Genomic DNA, 15727 nt, shown 5'->3' with positions numbered 1-15727 from the left:
CTTCATAAATACTGACGTCTTTTCACACATTTCTGGGGAAATGTGGTCCAGATAACACAGTTCTTAGTGTCAGTTTTGAAAAGCCTAAGCCTTTATATAACCCTGTCTTTGCCAGCATTACCTACATATTGAGAACAGAGATTTCGTCCTTCTTGGTTGGGGTTATCTGATGAGAACTTCCATCAGTTTGCACTCTGCCTCTTCCAGTTTGTTAAGGACCATGTTCATACTCACATTACCGTACACATTTTTAGTTTATTTTACCTTTTGTTTACTCATTATCTCGTAGGCATGAAGTCTGTGGAAACCGTAGTACTCAGCTGCTCTACATGAGAAACCAGAATGTGTTAGCTCAGTCTCCTATGCATGTGTCTTCTCTAAGTCTTACACTAGCTTGAATATTTCTGAGTTTTTATGTTAAGTGTCTCAAATTCAGTTTTTATTTATAAAGCTAAGACAAAATATGTACATAAATATAGACGGAAAAGGATTTTCTTTCAAAAGTAGATACGTGTTTCAGTCGGAGGGTCTCTAAAGAAATGCAAATCCTGCTTCATCCAGCGCAATTGTTCAGACAAAAGAGTTGCAATGTTTGGCTTAAGGTCTTTTCTGGATACTAATTGTTAAATGAAGGCTGTGTTTCAAGTTCAGAGAATCACAGGCTGGTTGAGGTTGGAAGGTACCACTGCTAGTCATTGGATCCAACTCCCCTGCTCAACCAGGGCCACTTAGAGCTGGTTGCCTAGGACCCCGTCCAGATGTTTTTTTAATATCTCTAAGGAGGGAGACTCCACAACTTCCCTGGGCAACCTGTGCCCGTGCTTGGTCACCCTCACAGTACAAAAGTGTCTCCTGATGTTCAGAGGGAACCTTCCTTGTTTCTGTTTGCGCCCATTGCCTCTTGTCCTGTCACTGGGCACCACTGAAAAGAGCCTGGCTCCATCCTCTTTGCACCCTCCCTTCGGGTATTTCTATACATTAGTAAGATCCATGAGGACCCCTAGGTCCTCTTCTGCCAAGTTGCTTTCCAGCCAGGTAGCCCCCAGAATATATTGGTGCATGGGGCTGTTCTTCCCCAGGTACAGGACTTCACACTTCTCCTTGTTGAACTTCGTGAGGTTCCTGTCTGCCCATTTTGCCAGCCTGTCAAGGTCCCTCTGGGTGGCAGCATGACCGTCTGGCATAACAGCCACCCCATCCAGTTTTGTGTAATCAGCAAACTTGCTGAGGGCACATTCTGCCCCATCATCCAGATCATTAATGAAGATGTTAAACAAGACTGGACCCAGTATTGACCCCTGGGGTACACTGCTAGCTACTGGCCTCCAACTAGACTTTGCACCACTGATCACCACCCCCTGGGCCCAGCCATTCAGCCAGTTTTCCATCCACATCACTCTCTGCTCATCCAGCCCATACATCAACAGCTGGTCTATGAGTATCTTAGGGGAGACAGTGGCAAAGTCCTTACTGAAGTCCAGGTAGACAATATCCACTGCTCTCCCCTCATCTACCAGGCCAGTCATTTCATCACAGAAGTTTGTCAAGTTGGTCAGTCGTGACTCCCTCTTGGTGAAGCCATGCTGACTACTCCTGATGACTTTCTCATCCTTAAGTGCCTGGCAGTGGTTTCCAGGATTAGCTGCTCCACCACTTTCCTAGGGATCGAGGTGAGGCTGACCAGCCTGTAGTACCCTGGGACCTCCTTCTTGCCCTTCTTGAAGACAGGAGTGACATTTGCTTTCCTCCAGTGTTTGGGTACTTCTCCCAATCACCATGATCAATCAAAGATTATCAAGAGTGGGCTTGCAATGACATTTGCTAGCTCCCTCAGCACACATGGGTGCATCCCATCAGGGCCCATGGAATTGCTCAGGTAGCAGGTACAGAGTCAACTTAATTAACAAATAACCTCATCTCCATCAGTGATACAGAATTTTTGTTTGAAATTACTATAAATAATTAAGGCAGCTAACTGTGTCAATACTTTAGGTCATATTCTCTGCCAAATGACTGTCTCTGCCTCCCCTCAAAAATCAATAATCCGGCATTTGCTGTTTAAATTTTACATCTCCTTAGTCTTGAATTACTTCTTTAAATAATTTTTTAGTTCCTCAAATGTTGTAGTTATGAACAAATATATCCATTTCTGTAAGAAAATAATTAATTCCACTTCCCTGTCCATACCCGTGTTCTTCCTTCTTCCCTGTGAGCTTGCAAGCTAATTTTTGTGAATGATTAAAAAGGAACAGCTTTACCCTGCCTTGGAGGTTAGTTGCTAATGTAGCAGTTTGACAGGAGATGTGGTGATACAGAATTTGTGCAGGGTGCAGGCAGCTCAGTTCAGGCATATGGCATCATAGACACCCAAATGGTGTCTCCCCTTGGTGGTGGCAGATGTGGACACTTGGTGGATGAGGCAGGGCTGTTCTGTCCTTTGAGCTACAGATGGGTTGGATTACTGTACTAAAAGCTGAGGCAGCAGTCAGCGACAGGGCGCTTAAGAGGCAGTACAAGTTGTAATTACAGGAGTCCTGTTAGAGAAGAAGGCCTGTCCTGGGAGATCATGTTCCTCCTCCCCGAGAAGCTTTGGACAAAGTGGAAGTGGAAGTAATACTCAGCTATAAGCAGTTTTAAGTGGATAGACTTTTCAGTATGTATGGCACAGGGAAACATAAATCTTTAGACTATTGTGTGGGAAAATAGGAAATATGTAGACTGGCTGATATGAAATGGGATATTATTACACTACTTAAATTTTATTTTAGGAAACAATATGTAAGCTTCCTTTAAAAACTGTTCAGGGGAAGGCAAGAAAAGCCATTGTCACCCACATACAGATGTTTTCTATTTTTTAATGTAAATAAGGAGCTTGAAATGATGGGGTTTATATTTAGAAGAAGGTACATGAATCCAGACAACCATGAAATATTACAGAAACAGCTGTATTATATCCTGTGTCATAAACAGGTGAGTTTGAGGATTGTTTGCAGCTCAGGAGTAAGTTGTTGTACTACTTGTAAAAACAGATAAGAGTTTGGAAATGACGGAAGCCAAGTGATTTAGAGCTGGTCCCTTTTCTTCCCTAACATTTTCAAAGCACAGAATCCCTCAACTAGGCCTAATAAAGAAGCCAGTGTCTCCTGTGCATTGGTGTGAGAGCACTAAAACAAAATAGACCGTCTTAAGAATGCAATAAATCATATCGGGTCATTGCACTAATGAACAGTTTGGGCCCAAACTCTCCTTAGCTTATCTGTAGGAAGAGAAAACTAGTAAAACAGGAAAAGGACATATGAGAGAAGCTCTTTGCTGGTATTGTCTTAAGCTTTTATTGTTGAAGGACACCCTTTAGCTAATTTCAGACCCATTTTAAAAAACAAACAAACAAACAAACAAAAAAAAACCCCAAACCTGTTTGGTGATTAGTAACCAGTGGATAAGAGCAGAAAGCCCAAGTGAATAAAGCCATAAATACCTAAGTCCTTGGGATGACAGCCTGTAAAACTGTCAAAAAGTGTTGCTTAAGTGACAAAAGATGGCCTCTGGTAACTAGAAGCATCAGTGCTGTCAGCACTAATCCATATTCATACACGGAAGGCATATTTTTAGGTCCTTCTAAAAAGGCAAGTCTTTTCTGTTAAAACCTTCATTCTTATGTTAAAAGCAGCTGTTTCCTTTGAGTGCATTCTCACCCCAGATTTCTCAAAGTAAAAAAAGTTTCCGATACGTAACAATTTTAACATTTATGCTAATCTGTCATTCTTTAAATAAATTTTCAGACAGGGCCATTTACGGAAATAATGTAAATTATTTCAAGAGGCATTAAGAACCCTTTTTAAAAGAGTATGGATGATAATTTGTGTTTCACTGGGACTTTCTATGGTTTGGCTTCTCAAAGGGATCTTGCTAAAGCAGAGCAAAATTTTTACAACTTATTATAACAACTTTATATATATTCATATCCATTCCTTCTTGTGATCCTGTCTCAATTAGTTAATGTGGGAGAAATTTTTGACATGAAGGAATTTCACTGGTGTTTGCCTGCCTTATAATGTGAACGAGACCAGGCCTTTTCTTTTTTTTCATTTCCAGTAAACGGGTTCAAAAAGAAGGTAGTGAATTTTTAGTAGTGACAAATATCTCTGCACCTGTGTGATTTTTTTCCTACAGTTTTAGCACTTCTTCAAGTATTTTAAACTGAATATTATAGTCTTTTAGTGTTTGTTACTTTTTTTAAAGGAATGGATTTTACATAAGTTAAAGTTCATGTTGAAATTAATAAAGGAAAAATACAGTTAATGGAAGTTTGCAGAAACCAGTTGTCAGCTAGTAATTTTGTTGCAAAAAGCAGAAAGTCACAGATAAATCAGATGTTTCAGAATAACCTGAAGCTGGAAGACTGAAATTAGCTTCCAGAATGGTGATGTCTTTAAAGTTTGCATTGACTCTTTTTCTTCAGTAGTGCAGTCTGTTTAACGTTATCATAATTATTTTACATCTTGTATGATTTTGCAGAAGTTTAGGCAGTAAAAAAAAGAAGTGTTTTCAGAATTACTTGATTTTTGGAGCAGTGTCAAGTGATGCTGCAGTGTCTTCCAAAAAGGTCTGATGCTGTGGACCATGTAAGAATCTCTCTTGGTACTCAGAAATGGGTTGTGGTGTTGGCTGAGTTCGGCTTTCTTGCACAGGGTTGATTTGCCTGTGCACAAGCTCTATACACCCATACAGTCAGGTCCAGAGTTTGTATTTTGACTGTGTGTCTGTGAGAACTGGAGCTGGTGTTGATTTGAGGAGAGCAGATGTTAATGGTGTTTTTCCCAAGCATTCTGTTGCCCAAATAGGCATCTCTCATTGTGAGAAAAAGAGGCAAAAGGCTGTAAATCTGCCTGCTCATTATGAAAGGCAACAATAGATTGATTTATGGAGAAAAAGCAACTGTTAGGCTTAGGTAGCCTGTGCGCGTGAAAACTGAGTTTTACAGTTTACTGGATATTACTGCTGTTATTTTTGAGAACAATTTAGTTCTAACTTAATCACAAGGGATATTGTACAGGCAAGGAGAGTCAGAAAACTTTCATTAGTCTGGATAGCACGTCATGATAACACAGTTGTATAAAATTTAAAGTGTAATCAGGTTTTCTTTTCAACAGTAGATTTTTAGATCATTACTTCCTAACCTGATTTTCACCATTCCTTCTGTATGGACACTTTCTTGTTTCATGTTCTCTGTTAGCATCCCCTTTGCCCCCATACCAGATTTGTTCTTTGTCTCATGTACACAGATGAGTGTAAAAGTGCGTACCAGCACCCACACACTTTAAGACACTGAGCCTAAGAAAGAGCAAAAAAGTATAATGGAGACATGCAACATGGCAGCAGGAAGCAAGACTTCTCAATACAACCCTCATAAGCCACAAGGACTGCGAGAAAAATTATACAGAATTTTTAGATGAAGTAATAGGCCTTTCTCAGTAATTTTATAGAGTTTGAGATAGATTTATACATTTTAAACAATAGTGGAAAAACAATGTATAGAACTGTTTGTTAAATAATGTAAATGCATTTTAACAACTCTGTATTAAAAATCTAGTTCTCTTTTGTAATCTGTGGGTTTCAGATAATTTCCCTGTGTAAAAAGGCAATCTCTCTGGTTCAATCACTATTACAATCTGTAGGGTCTTAATACATATGGAAAGTGTTGGGATGAGGAGAAATCCAATAACAGCAGAAAAGTTTATTTTGAATCCTCATCTTAAGACTTATTTTCTAAGGAAGAAGAAAGAAAACTGTCTGAGGTTTTCTGACATTTAGTGTGGTCTGCTCAGGTCTTCCTCTGTTTTTCAATTCTACTACATCATTACTAATTTGGAAAATGTTGCAACTACAGTATGACAAGGACACAGGAGCCTTAGGTCTATTATAAACTCATTTAGGCTCTCATGTTGTATAGCCTTTCAAACAAGGTATTGGGAACTTCTTGTTAGGATATTGGCTTTAGTAAAGAACTAGACGTGATGTAGTAGTGTGCATGTATGTTGAGTGCATAGCAATTTCCACAATGTTTGCCTCATTGACACCTGAAATAAAGATCTTTGAGTATAATTCTGTTCTGTAGTTCATTCATCTTGACAGCATGCCTTAGGCAGTAACTGACAGTAAGAGTTTTAGGCAAAAATGTTTATTACAATGTTATTTATTTTCTTTTTTTTTTCCTTTTAAGTCTGAACAGCCCAGTCCTGCCAGTTCCAGCTCCAGTTCCAGTTCCAGTTTTACACCATCTCAAAACAGCAGACAACAAGGTACCAAGAAAAGAAGAGAAATTGAAAGGAATGTGTGAAATGAAGGGGCCAATAAAACCAGAACTGGTGGCATCTCATTACCACATTTCTGCTGCCTTTCACAACCTGAACTGGCCACAGTTTTGCTTTAGAGACTTTTCCTTTGGTTGTTTTCAGATGCGGTTGTAAGGGCAAAATAAAAGGGGAGAAAATGTGTATCTGAGGAAAAGGTGTGAAGGATATTTGTTTTGAAGCACTGAATACATGCCAGTCACTTAACAGATGCTAAACTCAAAAGAGCTTCTGTTTCTGAGTTTGTCCTTTTGCAGGGTTAGGTAGCAAGGCACCTGGCTCCCTCTGAAGCCCTGCTCAGGAAGGTGTGGCTTCCCATGGGAAGCCCAAGGATCTGTGTATGTGAACCCTTCCAAAGGGCTGTGACCTTCCCGTACTTCTGGGAAGTTTTAAGAGTGTACAGATTTACTTTAGATAAATGTCAGGGGAAGATGATGGTTAGACTTCAAGTTGACTTAAAGCCTGCATTTTGGTTTTCTGGCTAATAATTATGGTTTACTTGGAATTCAGTAAAGAAACACATTTTTCTTCCCGGAGAACTTGCCAAGGCAGGTTTTCTGTAAGTAAGTTGAGATTCATTCTACATGATCTATTAAACTACTTAGTTACTGCTTGGCCTTTTTCCCTGCATTTATCAGATTGCACAACTGATACATTCTTAATCAGCTTTTGTTTTGTTCTTTGGATCAGGAGCATTAAAAAAGCAGCTTTTGACTAATTAAAATTGCATTTGGTTTATCCATTTATATTCTTCAATGGCAGACTTGATTTAAGGTTATGAATATGCATTAGTGCCTGAGGCAGGCAGTTTGTTTTTAAATAGATCTACACATGTTGCATATCTGCCCTACTGCCTTTCTGTAGGTGACTGGTACTGATTTCCTAATGTATTCTGGCAGCATTACTCCAGGTGAAAGAAAGCAAGAGCTGATGTGAACTGTGGTTGATGACTGGCTTCAGACATTTAATTTTTACCTAAGGCTAAACAGAACCCCTTCTTGCTGAAACCCCATTTTTGCTCTCATGAAAACCTCATTAGTGGTGTGAACTGTCCATTACGAGCTAAGAGATTTGGATACCCATTCCTGTATCTGTTATCTTATGTTGGCCAAAAACCTGTTGTCTTACTATTTTCTTCTGAGCAGACTGGATCCATCCATCTCTTCTGGGTCATTTATAAGACATACCACAGACTGTCTTTCAGTTTTTTGTGCCTTCTCAAGAATAGATGGGAGATTTTTCATCTGATGTGAACAACTCTAAAGTGAAAGTGGTATATGTGTCTCCTCTTTCTTGCCACAGTAAATAGCGATTACTGCTTCTTTCTGTGAGTTCCAGTTAACTAAATGCATTCATTGCTCAGGCCATGCATTTGTATATCAAAGGGATGGAGCACCAGGCATACGGTGGCCTGTTTACTCTGTATGTTGTGCTCTGGTCAAAATCCATGTTATTTTCCCTAACTAGAAGTTACTTGCCAGTGCTATTGCTCTTTTTCTGTTGCATTCAAACTCCAGTGCTCACTCAAGTGTCAGAAAACCACAGCATGAACTTTTTTCACCTCTTTTTGCATAAACTAACCTGAGGTTCTTCAAGTTCTTCTGCCCTTGGGGCTTACTCTGATATTCCTCTGTTTCCTGACCAAGAACACTTGCTCTTAGGCAGCTCCTAGTTTTCAGTTTCTCATTAGCTATTCTGACCCTTTAGGAGATAAAAACTTTTCAAACCCTTAAAAAGGTTGTAATGGAATTTTAAATTAAGTGCTGGCAAGGAGCAGAAGATTAACAGTAACATCGCTATCAGTGCTAGAAACAAGAGACCTAAAAATTAATGCTTTGTTGATTGCTAGGAAAGCCTACAGAAAAAGCTAGCTAGCTGCATACAAAATGCCTATTCAGAGTCCCAGACATGGTCCTACATTAAGTGAAAACTTGTCTGAATGACAGGTTGTTCAATGCCTATGGGGCGGTCAGTGGTGGATGTGTCTCAGGAGTCCAAGTTCCTTTTTCTCCAAGAAAGAGGAATAAGCCTCTGTTGGCAACTCAAGACAGGTCTGTCTGATTGTCCCAGAACACAGCAAGGGAGTATCGTAGGATAAAATGGCCCTCTGCTGTACTTGGAAAAAGGACGTAGGCAAGAATAATGAGTTAGCTTAAGCTTGGAAGAGCAGGCCGTGTAGGGGTCATGAGGAATGTGTGCTGGTTTTCTTTCTGCTTACATTTAAAACTAAAATCAAAGTCTAGGTGACTTGCAAGCATAGCTACCGGTTTCCATGTTGTAGAGTTACGTGCTGGTGTTTTATGCAAGATCAGCTATTCATACGTCATACTAAATTTCATTACAAAATTAGGTTTTGGTTCATTATTTTACCTTTCCTCCCACTGACTTTTTCCTCTGCTCTTTCGTCAAGAGTATGATGATGCTTTCCCTTCATCTGTTCTTTACCGAGTCTTTTCTATCATTTTCTTCCTTCTGTACATTGTGGAGAGGAGATGAATGCATTCTCAGAAGCTGACTTTGGCCTATGGAGTGGAGTGAGACTCATCTGCTCTCAGCGCAGATGAAGACAACCATCTTCAGTAGAACTTCAATGGTAGTTGTTAGTGTCTTTGCTCAGTAAAGTGTAAGGAAACTGGCCTTTCTAGGCTAAGCCTAGCCTGTGGAAATACCCTTGTGTTCTACTCTTTTGTCTCTCTTGAAACATAGAATCCTTCTTTGTATATTTATATTTTAATTCTCTTTTCTAATGCTTTACCTCAATTCATTTAGCTCCCTATGCCATGTCTTTCATTGACCCACCTCAACAGTCAAGGGCCATTTTCCAAAATGAACATTTTCCAATGTTTTTTCAAGAACATTTTCCAAAAGATCAAAATGGCCAAGTTCTTCCTTCATCTCTGTGCCGATGTTGCTGAGAGTGCCCTCCCTCCTTGCTTTTAAAGGGAATATATTTATTACTGCACCTATTAAAAGCCAAGGAAGGAGTTCTTTCTTCAAGGGTCAGATGACTAGATATTCAGTCAGACTACAAGTTATCATTTGCAAATCGCTGAGCGTTGTCTGCCTGAGACTGAAAAACAAAATGGAGCGCAGCACCGCTGACCTACAGAAGCAGCTGATGTTGCGTGGACAAAAACCACTTCAGTGTAGCTCTGCTTTCCTTGTCACCTGTACAAGTGTCTGATCCACCAGGAATTTGCCCATGAGCACCATCTGGGCTTCTTCCCAACCAACTTTAAGGTGTAAAACAGAAAAGAAACGGTTGATCTGAACCTGCCCAAACTGCACCAATTTATGAAAGTTCTAGTGCAACCTTAGTGGTAAATCATTCTCAACATCAGTTTTGAAGTCACTCACACAAAGCTAGTCAAAATGCCTGTGACCTGAGCCTTGCTAAGTCTGGAATAATCCATAAAGCCATTCCTTTCATGAAAGGAACACCCTCTTTGTTAGGAATATGACCCTGACAGAGGTCTATCTTCTCCTCTGGCAGATGACCAGGGATGGCACTCCTTGACTCTGTTTCCCCACTAGCAAGTAGAGGGTTGCAAGCTTCATCTGCTGTTGAAGAACACTCTGAAGCTTGCTTTGTTCATGTTAGTACTTTGTGTTTCCTGGGCTGAAGGAATTACAGAACCCTAATAGTAATCGCTGTTCCTGCAGCCATCACTGTTGCTTTTACTTGCTGCTTCGTGTCTCAGATGGGCTGTACTTCAGAATTAAATGCCCTGAGTCTTGCTTCCTTCCCTCTTCTAAGCTGCTTTTGCCCATTCTTAATTCAAGCAGCTGTAGCTTTACATTTCCCAAGTATGTTAAACATCTTCCTCTTTCTGTAACTGTCTTTTACAGCAAAAATTTCATAAATTCAGTAAAATCAAACCAAAATCCCAAACTGAATTTAATGCAGTTTTATGAGCAAATCAAGCTTTGTACCTTCTGTTAATTCAGGAAAAGAGATAGTATGGTGTTGCATGGGATTGGTGCACTTTTTACGTGTGAACATTGGCAAAGTGCTTACTTGACCTTAAATTGACCCTGAAATAAAGGGAACAGCTAAAGCTGTATAAAAAACAGGAAGACAAAGACTGCCTTGGCCAGTATGAGTTAGTCAGAATGATTTGTTGGACTCTGCTTCTCAATACATGAATTAACCTAACAAATGCACTATTACTGGTCAGTATTTCCCTGTGGATCTTTACTTGCATATAATACCCTTTGAGAAAGCAAAAAATGCTAAAACCCAGCAATAAAAAAGAATCTTGCTTCTAATAATAATACAGAAATAGTCAATTTCTCCTGGCATAACAATATTTTACTTATTTCAGCTATGGTCCAGAGGGCCAATCATACAAATACTTGAACATATGAGTCACTTCACTGCTATGAGTAAGTCTGTTGAAGCTGACTGAGTTGCTCGTGTGAGTAAATGATTCATGGATAAGTCCCTGTAGCATTAGCACCCAGTGCATTACTTAATTTTAATGCTTAAGACTCTCCCCTCCCAGCACTGTGTGGGGAGGGTAGTTTTCCATCCTCTGCAAAGCTGGGTGCCTTGCTTGGAATCCTGCAAAGTGAACTTCATTTGTGTATTTTATTGTTTCTGTTTTTTCAGGTCCGTTGAGGTCTATAATGAAAGATCTGCATTCAGATGATAATGAAGACGAATCAGAGGAAGCAGATGAAAATGACAATGATTCTGAGTTGGAACGACCTGTAAATACACGAGGAGGAAGCAGGAGTCGCAGGTGAGTGTCTTGCGATTGCAAGTAGCCTGGTGGCCAAGACATTGTGCTTGTTAGGAATGGGGTGAGGTCTAATGTTCTCAGAGAGTGCTGAGTAACAAATGGGCAGAGAATTCAGACTCTCTTTTTAAAGCATATGCATATAAAAGTGCCTCTTCTAAAAACTATCAGAATTGGCCATTCCCAATACAAACTATTTCTGTACTAATCCATATGGTTATGATGATCCTCATTCATTTGACTTTCCTTGATTTCATGCCATTGTGACTTCAGGGGAGTAGTCATAATTACTCTCTGGCATAAATGAGATAAATTAAGTCCTTCAGTTGCTGGATGAGTTATTCAATAAATAGTGTCTCATTTTCAAGATCTCTCTGCTTACCAGTTTTAAATTAGGTTGTTAAATCGGATCAGAATCAATGCAATTTGAATTCCAAGTGATTTCTGTGCTGCATGCAGTAGGTAATGTGTAAAAATGCAGACAGAAGGTAGAGCAAGCATCTGTCACAGAAATTGCTTTTTAAAAAATGCTTCTGCATCCTAGCTGCAACCTTAAGAGGGTGTTTCAAAATTCATCTATTCTTTGGGCAGCTTGAAGCTCCATCTGAATGTTGTTGGAGGTTTTGAAAAACCTGAAACAGTCTCTCTCAGACCTTTTCATAGTGGGTTCTTTATCTGATCCACATGGTTTTGCTGTGAGTGCACAGCACCTGAGTGCCAGTGTCAGCTGCTGCTTAAATGGGAAGGTAATAGGAAAACATTAATGAATGTCGGCTCTTTCCCTGGTGCATTTTAGCAGCTGGAATCAAGGAGAAAAAGACCAAGATGACAAGCAGTTTGAGAATTTGTTCATGTCAGTGATTGTACAAAGGATTGTCTCAAGCTCAGCTTGTCTCTATGTGGAGGTTTTATTTCAGTTTTTTAACAAAACCTTAAGGCTAACATTTCTCTACCTTCTTTTTGTCCCAAATAACTATTTTTTTTTTTTCTTCCAACAAGTAAATATTCCCTGTTGTTCCTAAGTAAATGAATGGTGAGACTGACTAGGAGCCGAGCTTTTTCATGTGGCCTCTCCTGAGATACTACGTTTTTAAATTTTAGCCGGGAAAGAGAGTGTTATTTATGATGAGAAACAAGGAACTTTTCAGTGAAGTACTTGTCCAAGTGGGAAGTACAGCTGTTTAGAAAGCTTTTGGAAGAGCAGAAGAGTATCTGTGCAGAACATTTTCCTCCTTTATGTGTCTATGAACCAAGATACAGACTTGTTCCAGGAACATTGGGAACAGCAGTTTAGTGTTCTAAATACTTAACCGTTTTCATGATGTTAGCTGCTGTTAACCAAACATGTCATCTTAGCCAAGTGCAGGCAGGCAGCCTCGTTCTCCATGCTATGGAGTTTTTTCCAGAGTGTGGCCCTGCTCGGATGCCTCTCTTCCACGTGAGGCTGATTAATGACAGCTTGCTTAGCGAGGGGTCATTCTTAGTGTTCTGCCTCAATGTGCAAGCTTGGTTCACCCCTGTTAGCAGCCCTTTGTCTGTAGATGTAATCTCCTGGCTCTGTTTTTCCATAGGGTTAGTCTGAGTGATGGCAGTGACAGTGACAGCAGTTCAGCTTCCTCACCACTACACCATGAACCAGGACCACCTCTAATGAAAACCACCAACAACCAGGTAAAGTCAGGATTTGTAAATGCAGTCCTGGGGAGCTGATATGACATTCTGATTACTTCAGAGCAGTTACTTAGTCTGTAAACTGACATAAGAGCTTTTTACTCAGGAGAAGAAGTATTTGGTTTAGCAAATACTGTAGACCAAAGTAATGTTTTCATCAATATTTTGAGAAATGTGTCCTTTTTGTATGAATTAGCTTTGTACGGTAAACAATGCAAACTGGCTTTACAGCATCAGTAGTACAATTAATATAGGTTTGGGTTTGTATTAGCAGTAGACACAGTTCATATCAAGAGGCTCATTCGCAGGAGTTCATTTATTCGTCTCTTCCCCTCTCGCCCCACCAGTGTTTATCTCGAAGACACAATATTTTTTACTTCTCTAGAAGATGCAGTAGTTTTTCCTGCACTATCAGAGTATTTGTTCCATGTCTGTAGGAACTAACATTGTTATTATTTTTGAGGTAGGAAAGTAGAGTAGTTCTGTTTTTCAGAGAAAAGAATTTAAATAACCTAGAGCTACAAAATACATCAGGGACAAATGAAAATTAGAGTTTGGGAGTTAGTGCATTCCCAGTCAGCAATAAAGTAAGACTCTCTAAATATAAAAATCAAACATAAAAGCTGATATTATTTTTAAAAAAATCATTATTTATAAAATACATCATTTGTTGCTTATTTTAGAGAGCCATAATTCATTCCCAGTGTCAGCTGGATCATACATAAAGCAGTCATGAAATTTACTGACTGGCAATAAATGGCTGCTTACGGTATTGATATAATCAGAATACTGTGTATATGTATTAGCAAAAGTTTGTGGTTTACGTGGTGAGTTTTATGAATGAGTCTTTCCTATATCTATTAGGTTAACTGCTTCGATTATCTGGCAGAAATTATTTACTTGTCATTGTTTTTCTAATAAGGTTTCCAATACAAGTTTACTGATAGTGCAAAACCAAAACATCATTATTCATGTCAGTTAAGTTTAAATACTCTGTGAGGAAAAAACCCTAGGGAGTAGTTCATGCACAGAGAGAGGAAGGAGATTCCCTGTCCAGAAAGCATTCTTATTATCTACCAGAAACTCTGTAGGGTTTTATAAGTTGATCTGTACAAAAGTTACAAGTTCTTGAGAGAGAGTCTTTTGGGAAAGAAGACTATAAAAGCAAACTATAAAGATGAAGAATATTGCATTTACTTGGAGACACAAGCACAAGAATAATAAAACATCTACCTATGGCTTGTTGTTTAATGAAGACTAACTTCTACAGAGGCAATGTAATTACGTAATTGTAAGTCTCAATATCAGCAGCCCACTCAGTCACATCTTTCATGTTTCTTTCCTCTTCAGTGATATAACAGAAGGTCTATCTGCGCATTAAGACACTCCAAACAATTGCAGTGTGCCAGCTAAAATTGAATGTTACATACCTTCTTCCATTTTTTATAATTGAGCTGAATTTTCTAATAAAGCTGAAAATCAGAAGTTGAGGGAAGCATTATGAGAATTCAAATTGTATGGACCGTAGCCACATTTGAAATCTCTGCTTGGTAGCATAGTGCTGCTTGCCAGGGTGATGCTTTTGACTAATGAAATCAGCCTTGTGTTGACTAAGTCCATTCATAGAACTAAAGAGCTAAAACAGAGTTAATATTTCTATAAGCTTCCTCAGTGCCATGTCTCACATAAACAAGAGGGCTTAAGATGTTGGATTTCAACTACGCATCAAGAGCGCTGTAAGGAAGCCACTTTTTCAAATATACTGTCCCCTTGCTAAGGTTCTATTTGAAACCAAGAATTTTCTGTCTTTAAAAACAAGAATAGCGTCTAAAAGCTACTGGATCCATGCCTAGAGGACTGGGTTTTTTGTGGTTTTGTTTTGTTTTTTTCAAAACAAGACTTGTTCTTTCACTGGCCTTACACAGCAGTGACCCCAGGAGGTGCTGAATTGAAGAACTGGGATTTTTCTTTGGAAAAGTATGTTTTGCTTTCTGACCATGCATCACTCTTAGCTAAGTAAATCCTTAGGTTAACTCAGGTCTGCAGTCACTTTCTACATCTAGGGAAATAGCTGCCTGCCTGCTGTATTCTTACGGTGCTGGTTGCCCTGGGGAGCATATATGCAATTTTAGTCATTTATACCAAGGGAAGTAGAAATGAGAGGGAACTTACAGAAAGCTGTCAGCCTTCTTGCTGTTCTAGAAGACTTGCTTTTACAGGCTTTATTTCCTTGTTTTATTTGCTGAGTTTTGTCCTGTGTGGTTTTGGCGAAAATCATTCTAGTGATGTTAGTCTTACTTACAACGAAATGTGAAACAAAATCTCCCAGCATCTGTGATCATTTATTTTCCTTTTATGTTTTTCAGAAGAACTGATCATATTCCAGGTTAGGAATGACATGGTGACTTTTTTTAACTCTACTTTTAGCTTCAAAAAATGTGTTGTATGTGAAAAAATTGGAAGAACAATCAACAGTTCTGTTTCCCAAAAATATTCCTCACTTTAGTCCTAAAATTTTCATATTAAGCATGGTGTTCTGCTGCTTGTTGACATGCTCTTCTTGATTGTTTTTCAGTACTGGGTGAAGCATTCTTGGTTTGTATATGTGGTAGTAAATGGCTTTGTATGGCACTGAAGGAAGGGTATCATATAAGTGCAAGAGAAATTACTATCAAACACTTTTTTTTTTTGTTACAACTCATGCGTCGTTTCAAAGACTCTTTCAAAATTTCTCTTGTAGAAGAAGAGACAGCATTGGAAAAAAAAAAGGAAAAATATAGTGATCATGTGACATTTCAAAGGCACTGGAGAGTACCTCAGGATCATTTTGTATCTGCAAAATCAGACCTCTTATCCTGCTAGCATGCAAAAGATACAAAAAAGTGTTGGCTTTAAATTACATGAAATTAATTCTTTTAAGGATTAATAATATCAGTATCACCTCATTCAAGCAACTTAGCA

The 15727-nt window shown here is 39.1% G+C and overlaps 1 protein-coding gene across 1 annotated transcript in view; it reads left to right on the top strand.

The window, feature by feature from the left end:
- MLLT3 (MLLT3 super elongation complex subunit) overlaps positions 1-15727 on the top strand; it is a gene marked incomplete at both ends in the record, with an annotated part of 131601 nt that overhangs the window by 107035 nt on the left and 8839 nt on the right. The window contains 3 exons of the mRNA XM_082335408.1: positions 6224-6302; positions 10966-11098; positions 12667-12766. Of these exons, the coding sequence (XP_082191534.1) occupies positions 6224-6302; positions 10966-11098; positions 12667-12766 (312 nt within the window). The remainder of the gene's footprint in view (positions 1-6223; positions 6303-10965; positions 11099-12666; positions 12767-15727) is intronic.

The sequence above is a fragment of the Platalea leucorodia genome (genome assembly GCF_965183815.1).
Source record: "Platalea leucorodia genome assembly, chromosome: Z".
In the NCBI taxonomy this organism is placed as follows: Eukaryota; Metazoa; Chordata; class Aves; order Pelecaniformes; family Threskiornithidae; genus Platalea; species Platalea leucorodia.
Note: the sequence above shows the minus strand (reverse complement) of the source record. Positions and strands in the feature narration are given on the sequence as shown.